The sequence below is a fragment of the Sander lucioperca genome, chromosome 6, assembly GCF_008315115.2.
Source record: "Sander lucioperca isolate FBNREF2018 chromosome 6, SLUC_FBN_1.2, whole genome shotgun sequence".
Classification (NCBI taxonomy): Eukaryota; Metazoa; Chordata; class Actinopteri; order Perciformes; family Percidae; genus Sander; species Sander lucioperca.
Genome location: NC_050178.1, coordinates 34,422,068 through 34,438,554, shown reverse-complemented (window position 1 = coordinate 34,438,554; position 16,487 = coordinate 34,422,068). Strand labels below are relative to the sequence as shown.

The 16,487-nt window shown below is 40.2% G+C and overlaps 1 protein-coding gene across 4 annotated transcripts in view; it reads right to left on the bottom strand.

Moving 5' to 3' along the window:
• Positions 1-16,487, bottom strand: part of LOC116034137 (MICOS complex subunit mic25a-like) — a 70,248-nt gene that overhangs the window by 14,712 nt on the left and 39,049 nt on the right. For 2 of the 4 annotated variants that reach the window (XM_031276696.2, XM_031276709.2), the window contains one exon: positions 5,468-5,603. In XM_031276696.2, the coding sequence (XP_031132556.1) occupies positions 5,468-5,603 (136 nt within the window). Of the gene's footprint in view, positions 1-5,442; positions 5,604-16,487 lie in introns of all 4 variants that reach the window. The other 2 variants (XM_031276700.2, XM_031276705.2) reach the window with 2 other exon arrangements.

Here is a 16,487-nt window from a genome sequence, read left to right as displayed (position 1 = left end):
AGTACCAGAAGACTATGAGGCAGATTGTGTTTGATAGGCATCAAGCTTCATGTGCAGAAAGAGACAAAAGAGATAAAGATAACTATATTCAAGAAAAGCATGAACCATAAGTATCCACTTCAGACAAGATTCATTTTGGGGAGAGAAATACAGCATTATTCCTTTATTCACAGGGAAGAATGCATCTGCTTTAGAGAATCCTTAAAAAAAGCACATACTGATAACAAAAGAACAGAGCTTTTAAGCTGTCGGGAAGGTTTTCAGCAGGCATGTTGCTATCACACAAAGCGGGAAAATGACTGAAGCCATTTACATGCACTAGCTATATTATCTGCCCATGAACAGCCAGTTTATTTTGCCTTCAAGTTTTTAAAAAATGCCCTCTTTTCCAGAGTGCATCTCAATTATATGTTGGTGTATTAAAATGATAAAAGGCATGTATGTCTGCCCAGTATTAATGGAGTTCAAAACGTTTTGTTACTAAATGAGATATCCAACATTACTGAAACTGAAATTATCCTTAGACATTTGGTTGTTATATTGTTTATTTTCTGACGACACAATCAATTGTTTTTCAATTACTTTCTGAATGCAACAAATCCACATTTGTGGCATTTTGCTATGGAAAGTTTCATATTGTCACTCGCAGTACATGATGAGCTCATGTCAAGTGAATGTACAAACAAACCTGTTCTACTTTTGGAACAAGCACACAGGCACCTTGTTCAGAGAAAGGTAAAACCTCCATTATTAACAGTCTCACCCTTAACAAAAAAAAATGTTCTCCAAGGTCTATAAAATATCACATTTCATAATGAAATATGATCCAGTGCGCTCTCTCATGACTAAATCTGCAGTGCATACTGCTCCCTGTTGACCCTTAACTACCTGCAGCCATACTGAAACTTTTCCTAGTAAAACTCTCGTCCAAATGCTCTGCTCTACCAAGCTGCTGGCTCTGTCAGATCCATTTATAGACAGGCAGACTGGACAGCTGCCTGCGTGTCCACAGGGGTCTTGGGACTGCCCACTCATTTCTTTTCATTAACGCTGACTGATCGGGAGTCTTCGGTGGCAGCTCTACTCATCACCCCTCTTTATTTGAACCAATATCAGTCATTTGGATATTATTACAAGGTGCTATTTGAGTATTTACAATTTAACCCAGTATTGCTAAATATTTCTATAAAAACTAATAAAATCATAAGCTCTAAAAAGGTGACTGTTTCTTGAACAGAAGTCTTGAAAAGCTATTTTTTAAGCATATTTTTTATAATATAAATATTGGTCTATTTTGATGAATGTCTTTTAGATGTAGGCATGACACATGCAGGATCAGCACTGACATCACATTTTGGGGGGTGGTGGCTTTAACTCATTAGCCGTTATAAGTGGCACCTTTATGGAGAGGCTTTGGGGGAGCTGGAACGGATACGCCACGAGGAAGACGCCGGAGGCAGGACACTTTGAAAGACAAAAAGACTGAGAAAGCGATCTTCTCCCTTACACCATGGACGGGTATACAACTTTTAAACTCAACATCCACCTCGAAGAGCAGGTTGGCCGATAGGAAAGACGGAAGCGGCACCCGAGGCAAGAGTAGAAGAGTGGCATCGGTCCCAGAGAGCTAGTTGTGGGAATTAAATAGCTGTGAACGGGCAGTGAGTCACACACACACACACACACACACACACACACACACACACACACACACACACACACACACACACACACACACACACACACACACACACACACACACACACACACACACACACACACACACACACACAGAGGAAAGGTTGCACTCACCCAGTCAGGCCCAGTTCACATCTTTCACATCTAACGCAACATGTAAAGAGAGGCACTAGATTACGCACTTGATAGCCATTTAGGAGTTATTACAAGCCTGGTTATCTTAGCAGTGTAACACGTATGACATAATGTTTTACAGATATGTCACTCAGTTTTCAAGAGGAAGATTTCAGACTGCAACAACTGATTAGATCATAGGTTTTAAAGGTCTGATACTGTTGGCCCCCCTTCAGACAAAATTCAGACAACTGCTCCAAACTCAGCTACGCTGTGGGCTACAACTTAAGCCCCATTTTGTAAACCAATATTTGTTTACATTTTGGCAAATTGACACAATTAAAAGTATCTGAAATTAACTATCAGCAGTCCCTGATTGCAGTATACTGATGGATGTATAGGCAACTATAACTGAATTACTGTGATGCTGAAGAAAACTTTAAAAAAAAGATGATCTCAGTCAAGTTCCAGAGTTATAATTAACACCTTTTTTTTGATTTCTAAGTGGATTGATGGATGTTTATTTGTGATGGATATTATCCCCAGAAAGTGTAAGTCACACTGAAAAATATGTGCATCATGTCTGTGTTTAGATTTGACTCTGAGGATAAGGAGTGAGATTTTTGATGCAAATTGCGGTAATCTGCTAAGGGTTTTATAGTACCTTAATTGCTTAAATGAACTGCTGTCCATGTTGATAAGTGAGCCAAAGTACCATAATTATCTTCCTATTGTTTTCAGAACACCGGCATGCATCTGTCCCTTTCACCTCACACAGTATCCTTCCCTCACATCTTTCTCTCTGCGGACCTCCTTTTTTTAAGGAATTTGTGTGTTAATCAAAGACAGCAGTGGGTCTGAGATAAAGCTATGTGACTGTGCAAGCAAATGAACATGAGAGAAATTGCAACTGACATGTTGGCCAAACCTACCTAAGACTTAACAGAGCTCCATGGCTAGCAGTGCAGCTCCAAACTAATGCACTGGCTAATGTGACCAAGTGTGCAGTGAAGTGCAGTGAAAGAGGCTTTAATATAGGAAGAGGAACAAATAGAGAATGGGAATGGCGGAGAAGAGATAGATCAACAGTGTCAGCAGCATGAAAGATCCAAGGATGAGCAGATAATACTCAAGATGGGTGGATAAAGAGAGAAATAAGGATGTAAGGGATATAATATAAGATGTAGATAGTTTAAAAGAACACTTAAATGTGAGGTCCTTTACATTTACACATTTATATCTTAAAATTTAGGAAAGTGTTATATGCCTTTTGAGCTTGGGATAGAGTACTCCTCAGAAGTCTTAAAGGTCAACCTTGAAATCCAACCATCTTCAAAAGAGTACTGCAGGTCACCCTTGAAGATTTCATCTCTGTTAGATTATCCCAATAAAGAAAGATGTCAGCGATAATGTGTTTTGGATCAAGATTGTTTATTCCAAAGTAACACAGCAACCATGCAGACTTTTAAAAAGGTGCAAACTCTGAGAATGATATGGCCTTCAGGGGGGGAAACCCATTATATACCATACCCCATGTATATACAGTAGAGAATCATTCAACAGTTTGGCTTGCAAGTCTATCATAGAGCACATTGTTTGGCCTCTAACAATGTACCACTGTCTGAAAAGGACTAGACCTCATTTATCAACATCAGTCAAATCCAACTTCTTCTGCCAGAGTAGAAGTTAAGTACTTTTCATTTCTATTCAGAGGACAGTGAGTGTGTTTACATGCACACCAATATTCCACTATTATTCCGAATATGACAATATTCCGAATTTGATACAGGTCATGTTAACAGCATATTCTGGTTGGATATTCCGAATAAAGCCTTTTTCCGAATGTAGCATTTTCCGATTAAGACATGTGGGATATTCCCGTATTATTCGGGTTTTAGAAGCATTTTTTGGACATGTATACAGCGCATTCAATCGGGGTTTTTAACGCAGTTTACGGCCTCTTGCCCGTTTACAGCTTATGGTCAGCTCCGTGCGTTGCTATGGTGGCTGTACACAAACCAACCAGCAAACAGTTTGCAAGGCTGCAGACCTGATAAGATGGAGAAACACAGCTGCTTTTAAACATTATCAAGCACTTGGATATGAACAGGTTTTTGGATATGCGCACACATCGCTACGACGACCTTTTCAAGAAGCTGGGTGAAGGAATGAAAGAGGGACGCTGTGTTCACACGGTCCAACAAGTCTGCTACAGCTGGTAAACTTTGAAAAAAATCGTATTTTGCATGGCTACATGTAAACGGTAATATTAGTGGAATATTCACTTTCATTAGCCATGTAAACAGCTTAGTCGGAATATTGTCTTTTTCGGAATAAGGGCAAAAACCGGAATATTATGTGCATGTAAACGTAGTCATTGTAGGGTCAGAGCCTGCTCTGGTTTTCAGCCCACAACACTTTAACTCACAGAGGGATGGGTGTAGTGTTGATACGTTCGATACAGCTTGAAGCTTTCTTTTTTATTTATTTGCCCTTTTACTCTCTCTCTTTCTGTCTCTTCTGTGTTTTCTCTGACTCTTATTCACACTCACAATGTCAAGGATATGCCTGATTGAATCTGTATTAAACAAGTGCCTCAAAAAAGAGTAAAACAACTTGCCTTTACTCTGCACTTTACTCTGACACTTACAATCTGAATTTATTCAACACATGCACACAAAAAAAAGAAAAAAAAAACTGAGCTACATACAAATACATATAGACAGTTTTCTTTTTCCCAAAGAGCACCATCCCACTAGCAAATGGATCTTTTGAACCAGTTTACAAAGACTGATTGCTTTTATTGTGAACCTTTGCCTTGCTTTTATCGATCGTTTAAACTGCCAAATTCACCAATTGTTGTTTTGTGCCTTTTATCTACTTTGGAGCCGTATCAGTGCATATTGTCACGATAATAATGTGCAAATTGCCCCATTCATTATTGTTTTTTTGATGGGGAAATTGGGTAAAATAAGCACTTTGTAGATAAGCATAGGGTCTGAGCACTATTTGCGAACGTATCAGCAGAAAGCAGAATGCATTTCAAAGAGATGAATGCCAAAACTGATTTTAATATACTAATAACAGTGTAATCTTCCTATCAGAAAGTTCCAAAACACGCACGCCCGGCGACTTCTAAATCGCATGTCTCATTGATTTAGCTTCCAATCTGAAGTTTCAAAATAACCCTACATGCAGATTACAATTCTCAGAAGTTAACTGATTTGGTATAAGGACTGAAAGTATCATTTGTCCCTTCACCTTTTTGTTCCACTGTCAGTGTGACTTTCAAGCTACTAACAGGTCTCACTAATTGCCTGCTATTTTTCTGTCTTCTTTAAAAAAAAAACTGAAAGGTAATTAATCAAATGTATCTTTAAAGGAAAGGGAGCTATTCCAAGTACTCTGGCCAAGTGTGTTACTCAAAGGGACTGAACAAGGAGTGCTGACGGTAAAAACAAAACAATGGGAGTGGGACACTGATTGAAAGTAGAGACGTGTGGAGTTACCAGTCACACGCAAACATTCACACATATTATTACAGCAGAATACACCCACACGCAAAAGAAATCTAAAAAAAACAAAAAAACAATTGTCTTCATTCTCTCACGCTCCCCCACACCCACGTACCGTTTGTAACCCTTGCCTACTGTACCTTTTTGGCTTGCTGGACACAGGTCATGTACTGTCTGGCCAGGCTGGAGCAGTGCAGGGTCTGCTGGGGATTTTCTCTGTAGCACTGGAGCACCTTTGCCTGCAGCTCACTGCACACAGACGCAGTCTGTCGAGGTCTACACAGAAACAGAGGGCAGAGAGAAGGGTCAATAATCATGTTGTGCATTTTTATTTATTTTTGGGCATTTCTGCCTTTATTAGAGAGGAAAGCTGAGACATGCAGGAAAACCGTCACAAAACTTCTGCGTCGAGGAACAAACCTCTGCACATGTGCACTCGCTCTACCAACTGAGCTAACCGGCCACCATGTTGTACATTTTTGACAGTTCATTGGAATGTCTATTTTAACTTAACCTCTCCTGTTTAGAAACCTAAAACAGCAGTTTGTCTTGTACCAGGTGTTACCGCCAGTAGTGCTGCATCAATTACTAACTATATACAAAATCATCAACAAAAAATCCTGATTGATTAGTATTATCCACTGTTGATTTATTGTCAGATATTGAGCACTATTTATTCTCTTGCTTTTGTTTGTATTTATTTGTAAAATAACATAAGCAAGCATGGGATTCAGTAGTGGAAAAGAAAACATTTTCCACAAAAAAAGATCTAATTTTCAATTATGTTGAATGTTTTATCTCCTTATTGACATATAACTTGTCAGATTAATGCTATGTGACACGTTTTTTTTGTAACTTAGAGTGAAAAATGTAACCTTTTTACTAGGGGTGTAATGAGACACTCAGCTCACGAGACAAGACGAGACACGAGATTGGGTTCAAGAGAACGAGACGAGATTTTAACACTATTTTAAAGAAAACTTAAATGATGAAATATAACTGGTCTTTTATTCAATCGAAAGTCACAACATGAAAAATGAGCACTGTGAAAGGTTTTGCCACAAACTCAAACATCTTCTCTCCTGTATAACCAACCTCTTCAGACCTAATAACTGTGGCGTCCCTCTCTCCTCCCAAACCCGTCTCTACAATCTATTAATCAAAATATTATTCATTTCTTACACTGCACTGTAACTTTCATTCTTTTAATTGTATCTTATTCTATTTTAGCCTGTTTTATTTTCATGACCGTTTTTAATTGCTCTTTTATGTTTTATGTAAAGCACTTTAAATTGCCTTGTTCCTGAAAGTTGCTATAGAAATAAAGTTGCCTTGCCCTACAACCTCAGCCTGTCAGTCAGTCACCAGGGCATAGAGAAGACGGTGGTGCCTGTGTCTCGGAAGTGTAACATTAACTGCACGGTGATCTTGCCATTATATTTTATTGCAGCAAACGCTGTCTGTTTTGAAATGTGTATCCACACTTGTGTCCGCTTTACTAGCATTGCCGTGTCTCACTGTGACTTGAACAAACTACAGAGGCAACGTAACTTTCGCTCCATCTACACTGCACCTCCTGCGCGTGTGTGTCGGAGCTAAGCCCCGCTCTCTGTGAGAGATGCAGAGAAAACAGAGAAGCTCACTCTTACGCGCTCTCAGGTACCAAATTTGGCACCGATTGATTTAATGTGAACTGTTCCTCGGTAGTACCAACGTAATTCTGCACTTGTGTACTGATATCGCGAGACAACTTTTAACCTCAACGAGAATTACCGTCACGTTTTAATATCACGAGATCTCGTTACCTAAAATAAAACACAGGAGCATGGCAGGACATCTTCAACAGAGTAAACCTGTTCTAAATTATGTTAGCTTTAAAGCTAGCTTATCCCATAAATAACTGTAGGAGTAAATGCCTCTTCATGACATGAAGAGAACCTGCTTTGTTTTACAACCTGAGACCCACTTTCATCATTCTCATCAATTGTGATATTTTACTGACAAATTTCAAGCTAAGATCAGACGTGGCCTTACTAAAAGAGCGCAACAAGGTGGAGCAGAACAAGTGACATGATAGGAAAGGTTATAAACAGCCATGAAACTGAGATTGAGGTTGTTAAAAAAACCTGAATTTTCCTTTAATGTTTAGAAAAAGCACTGTAAAGCTGTAAAATATGACAGCAGCACTAACGATTTCTGTTATGTCATTCAATCTTATGGAGAGCAAAAAGAAAATAAAACCACTTGAGATTCAGTGTTTCCCACACATAGACTAATGTGCAGCGGTGTGCCGCACTATCAACACCGGCCGCTGCACATTGCGTTTTGTTTATTAAATTTTGTTTTTAACGCTATTTAAAACACGTTCAGCTGCATTTCCTTTCCCTTCTCTCCTCCATCCATAGACTGTATATAGAATGGACCAACAGATCCCGTTGCTCTGGACAGAGACCAGTGAAGTATATTAGAAGCACTTTTCCGGTGAGCGCTGAGCGTTACTGCGCAGCCTCCAACTGAGAGAGATGACATAAATGTGACGTGAGCAACCTGTCTGAAAGTTGTAAGTCTTCAGAGAAAGTGCCAAGAGAAATCTCAATCATTCCCAATCTTGCAGAGATGGAGAGCGTAGGTATATGTAAGGAGATAACATAGGCACAGGCTAATTATTGTTAACTAAAATGCTAGTTAACATTAGTAATTAAACTTAAACAGCTAATGTAAGTCGAAACTGCCTGCAAGCTTCTCCTGTACTATATGGTAATTCCTCTACTATGCGACAGTAAGTCCCGTGGTTATGACACAGTCGTTAACCTATTTTTACAAAAACGTCTGCTACGGAGCCATAATGTGAGATACAAGGTAATGGAGCCTTTTATACATTGTCGTGTTTCTTTAGAAATAAACAGTGACGTCAAAATGAATGTCAGTCAATGGGATGCTAACGGGGGGGGTGAGTGCTTGTTAGCATCAAAATGGCGCCATAGGATCTATGCGTTGTGAGGAGAAGCTTACCCCCTTGCCTCCGTCTCTCTGTCACCTGTGTCTCGCTCACACACACACACACACACACACACACACACACACACACACACACACACACACACACACACACACACACACACACACACAGCTCCTCCCACTGTGCGATGTTTGGTGTTTTTAGCCCCCAACGTCGCCTTCCAGGCAGCGCGGCAATGGTTATGTTTAGGGTTAAGGTGAGGGTTAGCCTAGCTGCCTGGAAGGCGACGTTGGAGGCTTAAAACACCATCGAGCCCACCGTGCACACAGCGTCTGTCTCCATAAAGGAGAGAAGACGGCTGGCAAAATTCACAAGTTCACGAAAGGTTGGTATCTATCTCGTGAACACCTTTACACAATCACACATTAAAAAGTGCTATAAAAATATTTTATATTCTGAATACAATGTTGTCAGTGTGTTAATGTTGGAGTCCCGACCCGACTCTTAGCAAACAACCGATTGCGCCTGCTTTAGAAAGTTAACTAGTCGCAAATTTGCGGTAAAATGCAGTTGGGTTGTCGAGGTCAAAACACTATATGTAGCAGCTGTGAATCAAATAAACGTATTATAAATAATGTTATGTCATTTTTTTACTCTTACACTGAATGTTTGTTGCTTCAATCCAGATGAGTATGAAAAATGAAAATGAGGATAATGCAGGTGTTGATGATAAGGACCAGCCTGAACCGGAGGTATCAGTCTGAAACAGAGCTGAACAGTCCGATTAATTATGTTATTAATTTGTTTACAATATTTTCAGGCTTCAACCAGTGAAAGACAGGGTCAGGGAGAGAGAGAGAGAAATAGCTTTGTTAGGCATTGAAGTAGGAGAGGAGGACAGCATCCAACAGCGTGTCCTCTTCAGTTTTTGATACTTGATTGTTACGAAAATAAGATTTCCCCCCCCCCCCAAACAAAAAAAAAAAAAAATTGCTTTCTAATCTGTGGGAAACACTGAGATTGTTTATGGTTTGTTTTAGTTTCAGTTGGAGAAGCTACGATAGTTTCAAAGGCTTCAAGGTGCAGCCTGTGAAGAGAAATGAATTATGCATTGACAAAGCAGCTTAGGAGTCAAAGTCAAACTTTCCCTTTTCTTTTTATCATCCTCACACCTACAGTACGTGTGTAGACAAAAGCACACAATCATATACACACACACACACACACACACACACACACACACACACACACACACACACACACAGGCAGTGAATGCTAATCCTACATGAGGGTAATCCTTGAGTGCTCTGTTGCTTGTAGTAATTTACCTGCTGTTGTGACAGAACTCGTAACTGGAAGGATTGGGATATGGATATGTACACGCATGTACACATGCACACAAAGACAACTTATTATTATTATAGAATATAAAGACACAGAACAGAATAGAACAAAATAGAATATGATAACAAAATAATATTACCTTTAAGTCCAAGTAGTTGATATAGTAAATCATAACAGTTTGCTCTTATCGACATCAGTAGCTGATGTCGATAAGAGCATCTTTTTTTGCTTTCTCATTCATGACAATTTTTATTACCTCTTGAGGTGAGATTATTTTGTTAACTGCTGTTACCAAGGTCATTGAACTTTGAATCTCAACTGGAATAGAATACAGATCCTTTACCTCTGTGTGCTCTCTCTGTGTGACACAAGACAAGACCTCTTGTAGACATTTATTATCTAAAGTTTTCTAATTTTCTAATGAACTTCACAATGTTATCTCATAGTCATGTTTCAGTCTGTATACACACTGTACTGTACAAAAAAATAAAAAAAGACAGAGAGGGAAAAAAACAAGAATTAGTGTTCAATTTGATAAGGAGACGCATGGCTTCCTTCAACATGATGGGACATGCCTATTTAGTTTGGGAAGCTGACCACCTGACATTCCCACACACACACACACACACACACACAGTGAGAACTGCCCTCATGCCATCCCTCAACGCAATTACAGAATCATGCATCCTTTACATATAAATGAGCTCACTAGTCCCTGCCTTCACTGAGCAATACACACAATACATTTTGTGCGTGTTTGAACTGTGCTTTGTAAATGCACTGCATGTGTGTGCATGAAATAAACTGTACATGGAAGACTTCTCTGCACAGGTATGTGTATTGTGTAGTCTGAGCGTGTGTCTGTGTGTTCTTGCGTGTGCAGTGGAGGGTAGAGCGACAGGATTAAATAAATCACTGACTGAGAGAATATTCATGAAAAGAGAAGTGAATGCAACCTAAGAGAGAGAGAGAGAGAGAGAGAGAGAGAGAGAGAGAGAGAGAGAGAGACACACACACACACACACACACACAGAAAGTGACAGTAGCGTATTTAATGACAAATAACCCTTACAGCTCGCATAGACAAACAGTAACCCATGGCAACTATCACAATCTGCATTTTACCTCTGCCACGCCACTCTGTGCACAGGATGACAGTTGACTATTAGTGCACATTGCGTAATGTTTGGCCACTGTTAGGCCACTGACAAGGTACTATCAGGGGGTATATAATTCACTAGCTGATGTCAATAAGAGCAAACAGAGTTTCAATCATGTTAGAGCAAGCTAGATAGACTCAACTGAGGTGTTGGCTTGAGCTATTATTAAATACTTAATAGCCTTATGATACAGGATACAGGATTTTGGGCTGAATGGCTCTCATTCAAATTAAAAGGGACATTATGATATTGAAAAGAGAGTATTTGCCAAGGTCGGCTATTGAAATCAAAGAATTTGTATTGTTGAAAATGAATGATGGTGTTGCTGTGGTGGTCAGTTTAAAATCCGTTGCCAAGAGTTTCAATCACATGATTTAAATTATACGACTGACTGATGTTTGACTTAGCACTCCAACAGCTTGTCGGCATTCTGATTTACTCCCTTAGAGTGGGAGATAACAGCAACAATTGCCCAAAGGTATTAATCTAAGCTCAAGTAAAAAAAAAAAAAAAAAAACTTTTCTCAATTCAACAAGAGAAACTTTCTGATAGCAGGAGTGTTTTAATAATGGAATCTGAAGCAGAAAATTGCCTCTGCTAATCTGCACCAACTGTCTCCTTTGACTGAAATTAAAGGTGAGCTCTCATTAGAAAAACATTAGCCGCCCCAGCTAGTTTGATAGCTAACTTTTTCAGGGAGAAGAAGAAAAACAAAACTCCAATTGCTTTCTGCCTGTGACGTTTTGCATAAATACGTGCAGAGTTGGGGGTGAAAGATTAGGCTCAAATTGTATTGTATTTCATTATTTTTTGTCTCACCTTGGCCGCGTGTGGTTTTCATGAAGAGAGCTCAAGTTCTGCGCTGCTGCAAAGCGTGACATTAGGGAATAAAGCAATAAGAAGAAAAAGGAAAAATCGTAAAAGTGTAGCATTTTATTATTCTCTTTGTGTCTAAGTTGGTGTGTGTGTGTGTGTGTGTGTGTGTGTGTGTGGTGTGAACGGTTATTAATGTATGATGACAAGGATTCCAGTTCCTTTAAAGCAGCAGCCATGGCATTGTACTTTTGGTTTTTAATATTACGCTGAGTGTAGGGGGAGAGAAGAGAGGATCAAAGATGTTATGGCAGAGATGAGATCAAAAGGAATGACAGAGCATGCATCCTGTATTATTAGAGGCTTTGTAAAGTTTTTTAGGATACTACCACAAGAAAAACATCCACTACATTATATTTTAACTGGCAGAAAGCATACTTTCAGAATTACAACAAATCTGAATTACAAATTTACTTCATAAAGCCTGTGAAGGTATGTCTAAGTCAGAAGTCATGATAATTATGGTAGACATCATAATCACCTATTCTACCTTTGCTAAGTGATGCAGCTTACCACCAAAACACTTACAAAATGGGAATAGCAATCAAAAACAAACTACAAGCCATGGACTGAAGACAGACAGAACTCCGCCCGTATCTTCATACGCTGACAGCTGAAATTCTGAAGGGAGATAGGAATGTAGGAGAACAATTCGCACTCTGTTAGCCTGGATGATTGATCCCCACCAAACTCACTTTGTGGGAATATAGGGAGAGAGAGATAGGAGGGGATAAGGAGAGTGTTTCATTAAAACAGGTGACATGCGGGAACAAGATAAGGCGCACATGTGCACGTGTGTTTGTGTGTGACATCTCATCGCTGATAACTTTTCAATCAGGAGACCTTGCGGTTGGACGACTCACTCGAGGTGTGGGTGATGTGAGGTGAGACGTGGTCTCTGAAGCGTTTCGCTGCTGTCCCCTTCCATCGCTGGCCTTTTTATCATCAACTATTTCAATTCCAGTTTTATGTCAGTTAATTTGTAAGGCCCTTTTCACTCTTCCAACTTCACTTTTCTTTTGAAAAAACACTGTAGCTTTCAAATCCATACAACACAAAGAGTAATAATCTATTACTTTGGCTGTCATGGAGGACACTATATTACATGCAACCTGCTGCACGTTACACTGCTTGGCTAAATGAGTGTGCTAAAGAGTGGTATTCTACTGAATTTTAAATGTTGCTCGTCTTGTGCTGTCCCTTTGTGTTACTATATGTGAGGTCCTTGTCCTTTGTGTCAATATATAAATCTATCATTACATGGAATTGCTAATTACGTATGTTTCTATTAGATGTCTTTACAGGTGGGGCGCCATGGTTGCTAATTGTTAAGACCATATCACATTAACGCAAAGTCTGCAGTTTGATTCCCATGTTTCCTTACTCTAAACTGTGATTGTCAAAGTTAAAACGCCAAAATAATCCCAAATTCAGACCTATTCCAAATAGACCCAAGGACTAAGTAGACACAATCCAAAATGTAGTTGACCTGAACAGACTCAAATAGAGAACACAAACACTAGCAGCAGTATGATTAACAAGCAGCAAAGGTCAAAAAGAGTAACAGAACATACTTTTCCCTGCACTGCACATTCTGCACGTACTCTGCTGAAGTGTTAAATTCGTTAACTCTCTCTCTCTCTCTCTCTCTCTCTCTCTCTCTCTCTACACACACGCGGTCTGGTTCTGGTGGTTGATGAACGCAGATAGGTGCTGATTAGTGCCAGTTGGGTAGCGCACTGCCATGAGTCTAATATCCGATTACTCCACATTTTCATTGTGATATTTTATGATTACATTCTGAATCTGCAGCATTCTCGGTCAGGTAAATATAGTAGAACAATGTCTTCCTCTGATGTAGAAGTAGCCTACACTGTAAGTCAGTAGTAGGTAATACAGTGTAGTTGCATATTAAGTGGTTTGGGGTCCTTCTGTAAGTATTTTGGGGTACAATTTGGTTTTGAAGAATTCTACAAGCAGCAATATATATACACATACTGTATAAAGGCTGTCAAAGAGAGGTACACAGAGGCAGCCTTCTGTTTTAATGGTAAATCTTTGTTGGACCACAGTGCAGAGACAGGTCTTGTCTCCTGGTCTCCAGTAATGACTTGCAGTCTACTACCTTGTGGGGCACAGAGATCCTTACAGTTAGCTACCTGTCTGTTTCACTAATTGGACACGCTACCCACATACACACAAGAAGAGACACATACGGAATAAAGTAGATATAACAAACCCACATGAAAGAAGGCTTTTAACCATAAACTGTCAGCAGTTACTTCATGGTGAATACTCCCACAGACATCCACCTGAGGTTCATTTGGGTTCTGTCTTTGCTAACACTTTGAGGGTAATACAGCTTTTTAAGAGGATTAATGGATTTTTTGATCTTAAAGTAAGCTAAGCTGCAATGTTGTGGGTCTCTTAGGTGAGATATTTTTGAGGAATATGGGTAGTCTGATAACCCAAGGCAAGGCTAATGGATAAACTTCCCTAAAATGTCCCATGTAGTTGGGAAAGGCAAATAGAAAATGGCACTAGATAACATTTTACCACTCACTATTTTCCCACTTGAAGATAATGTTTTAGAAAGTGTGACCTGTCCAATGTAGGAAAAGAGAGGCAATAACCCTTGAGGCTTCCATCTTGTTGCTCTGCAATCAACAAAGTGCCCTCAGCTGTGAGAGGCAGCTTTTAGCTTAAACTTTTGCACTTAAACTATTTGAGTTCTGGAATCACAGCTAGGACGTGTCAGCCAAAGTGGAACTACTGTAACCTTCAATAAACAACTGGAAATGACTAAAAGGGATTTGTAATGGTGGTGTCCCTTATAACTAACCGAGAGCACTGTACCCGATTTTCATCTCTCCAAATGGAGTTACTTCCTCCACTGGTTGCTTTTATCACATTTTAAACCCTAGTGCTGGTAAACTGTCTATCAAGAGATCCACACCTCCATGGTCCAGTCCTATGAATGTCATGAATGAATGTCATGACCAGGGATCAACCTGTGTCGACTGGCTTGGTTTAAATTGCCAAAAGAAGGGTTGAACACAAGGTCAGCTAACCCTGGTCCAACCCTGGTCATGGGTGTGAAAGAGGTATTAGAGAGAAGACACACCAGCCCGATAATCGGCCGTCGGACCGTCTGGCGAGGTCCGTGACTCGAGTCTGTTCTGTGTGTCCCGTGCCGTCGGCCGTCCGAGGAGCCGTCGGCATTCATTTGGGCCAACCTGATATGTTCAGTCGGGGACAGGGCAGTCGGGACTCACCCGGAAATGGGGAGCGGATGAGCCGCTCAAAATCTGACGAAAATCTTTTAAACTGACCTTTGTCAATCTGAAATGAAGACAGATTCAGCAACTGCACGGCCTATTTCTCTCTTAAAATGTTTTCAGAAACACGTTTCGGTGAACTATTTTAGTACAATATGAGATTGTATTCTGAACAAGCCGCCATGACAGTCTGGCTGTGAATTTCCGGAGAAAAAAGAACCACGTGACGCGTTCGTCCAATCAGCTGCCGATTCTCATTTTCTGGGAAATAATCAGACTGTGAATGGAAACAATACAGAGCAGCGCCGCCTGCTGGTATGGAGACGTATTACGTTTCGCGTACGCGCAGAGCGTACGCTCAAGTCGGCGTCGCCTCAGTGTGTTTCTGAGGCATTTTTTGGACCTCGGGACCCGACTGATCAGTCCGTCTGCCTTTTCTGCCGACGGTCGGCCTGTCTGGTTGGTGTGTCAGGGCCCTTACACATCAGACTGCATCATATTGGTCAATGTCACTCAGTCACAACTTCTTCCTCCGCTTTTCCTCATGGTAAAGCTCTTTACCATAACTACTCCAAGCAGAAAAGCCATCGGTCAACATCTTCCATGAGTACTGAATACTCAAATCACCTTCTCCACCACTGAATAATGTGATATGGCTGAGTCTGATCTGCAAAAACATCTCTTCCACTTCTCTCCCTAAAAAGCATGTATTGCATTTCTTTTTTCAGCGATTTACTCTTATATTACCTCTCCATAGTTGCACTCCTTATTAGGTGCCTATCATTTCGTCGGTGTCATTTAGGCGTATTGTGTGCCTATGTTTGCCTTATGTGTTAGCCTGCACATCTATCAATGTGCAAATGTGCAGGTCAGGTGCAAAAGTACAACCAATACAACCATCAACTATCCAGAGACAGAAGAGAAAAGAATCTAAACAACACAAGTTACCTGACTTAAAGATCACTCTATCTCCTCTTCTTTCTCATACCCACAAAAAACATGAAGACAGCAGAAGACAGAAGTTCCACATAAAAGAGGCTGAGGGCAATAAATAAAGTCAGACAAAGTTACAACTAGGCAGAGAAATAACAAGCGCAAGTGAAAAAGAAAAAATATTTTAGAATTAGGAAAAAGAGACAATAAGAGAGGGATCCATATGCAAAATTGGAGCCAGAGACATACTGTAGCTACATAACGTGTTGGAGTGTGCTACAGCCCCCCCAATGCTCCCCCTCCCTTCAGCAGTGGGTAAATAGAATAATTACTGGGTGGTCAGTGTAGTGTGAAATGACAGCGTGACCACAGCACAATGAAATGTTGCCCAAATGCTGACAGAACATGACGAGCATGTGGCTGCCTGAATACAAAGTGTGGCTGTATGTGTGGTAGAGATAGTAAAGGAAAAGGGGAGTGAGATTCTGTGTGCACGTAAATGTGTGTGTGCGCACATTTGAAACACATTGTGGCAGGACAAAATGCTCCTTTTTTGGAAAGCTCATGCAAATTTGATCTTCTAACCTCTTCCATGCAGCTATGGACAATAGCA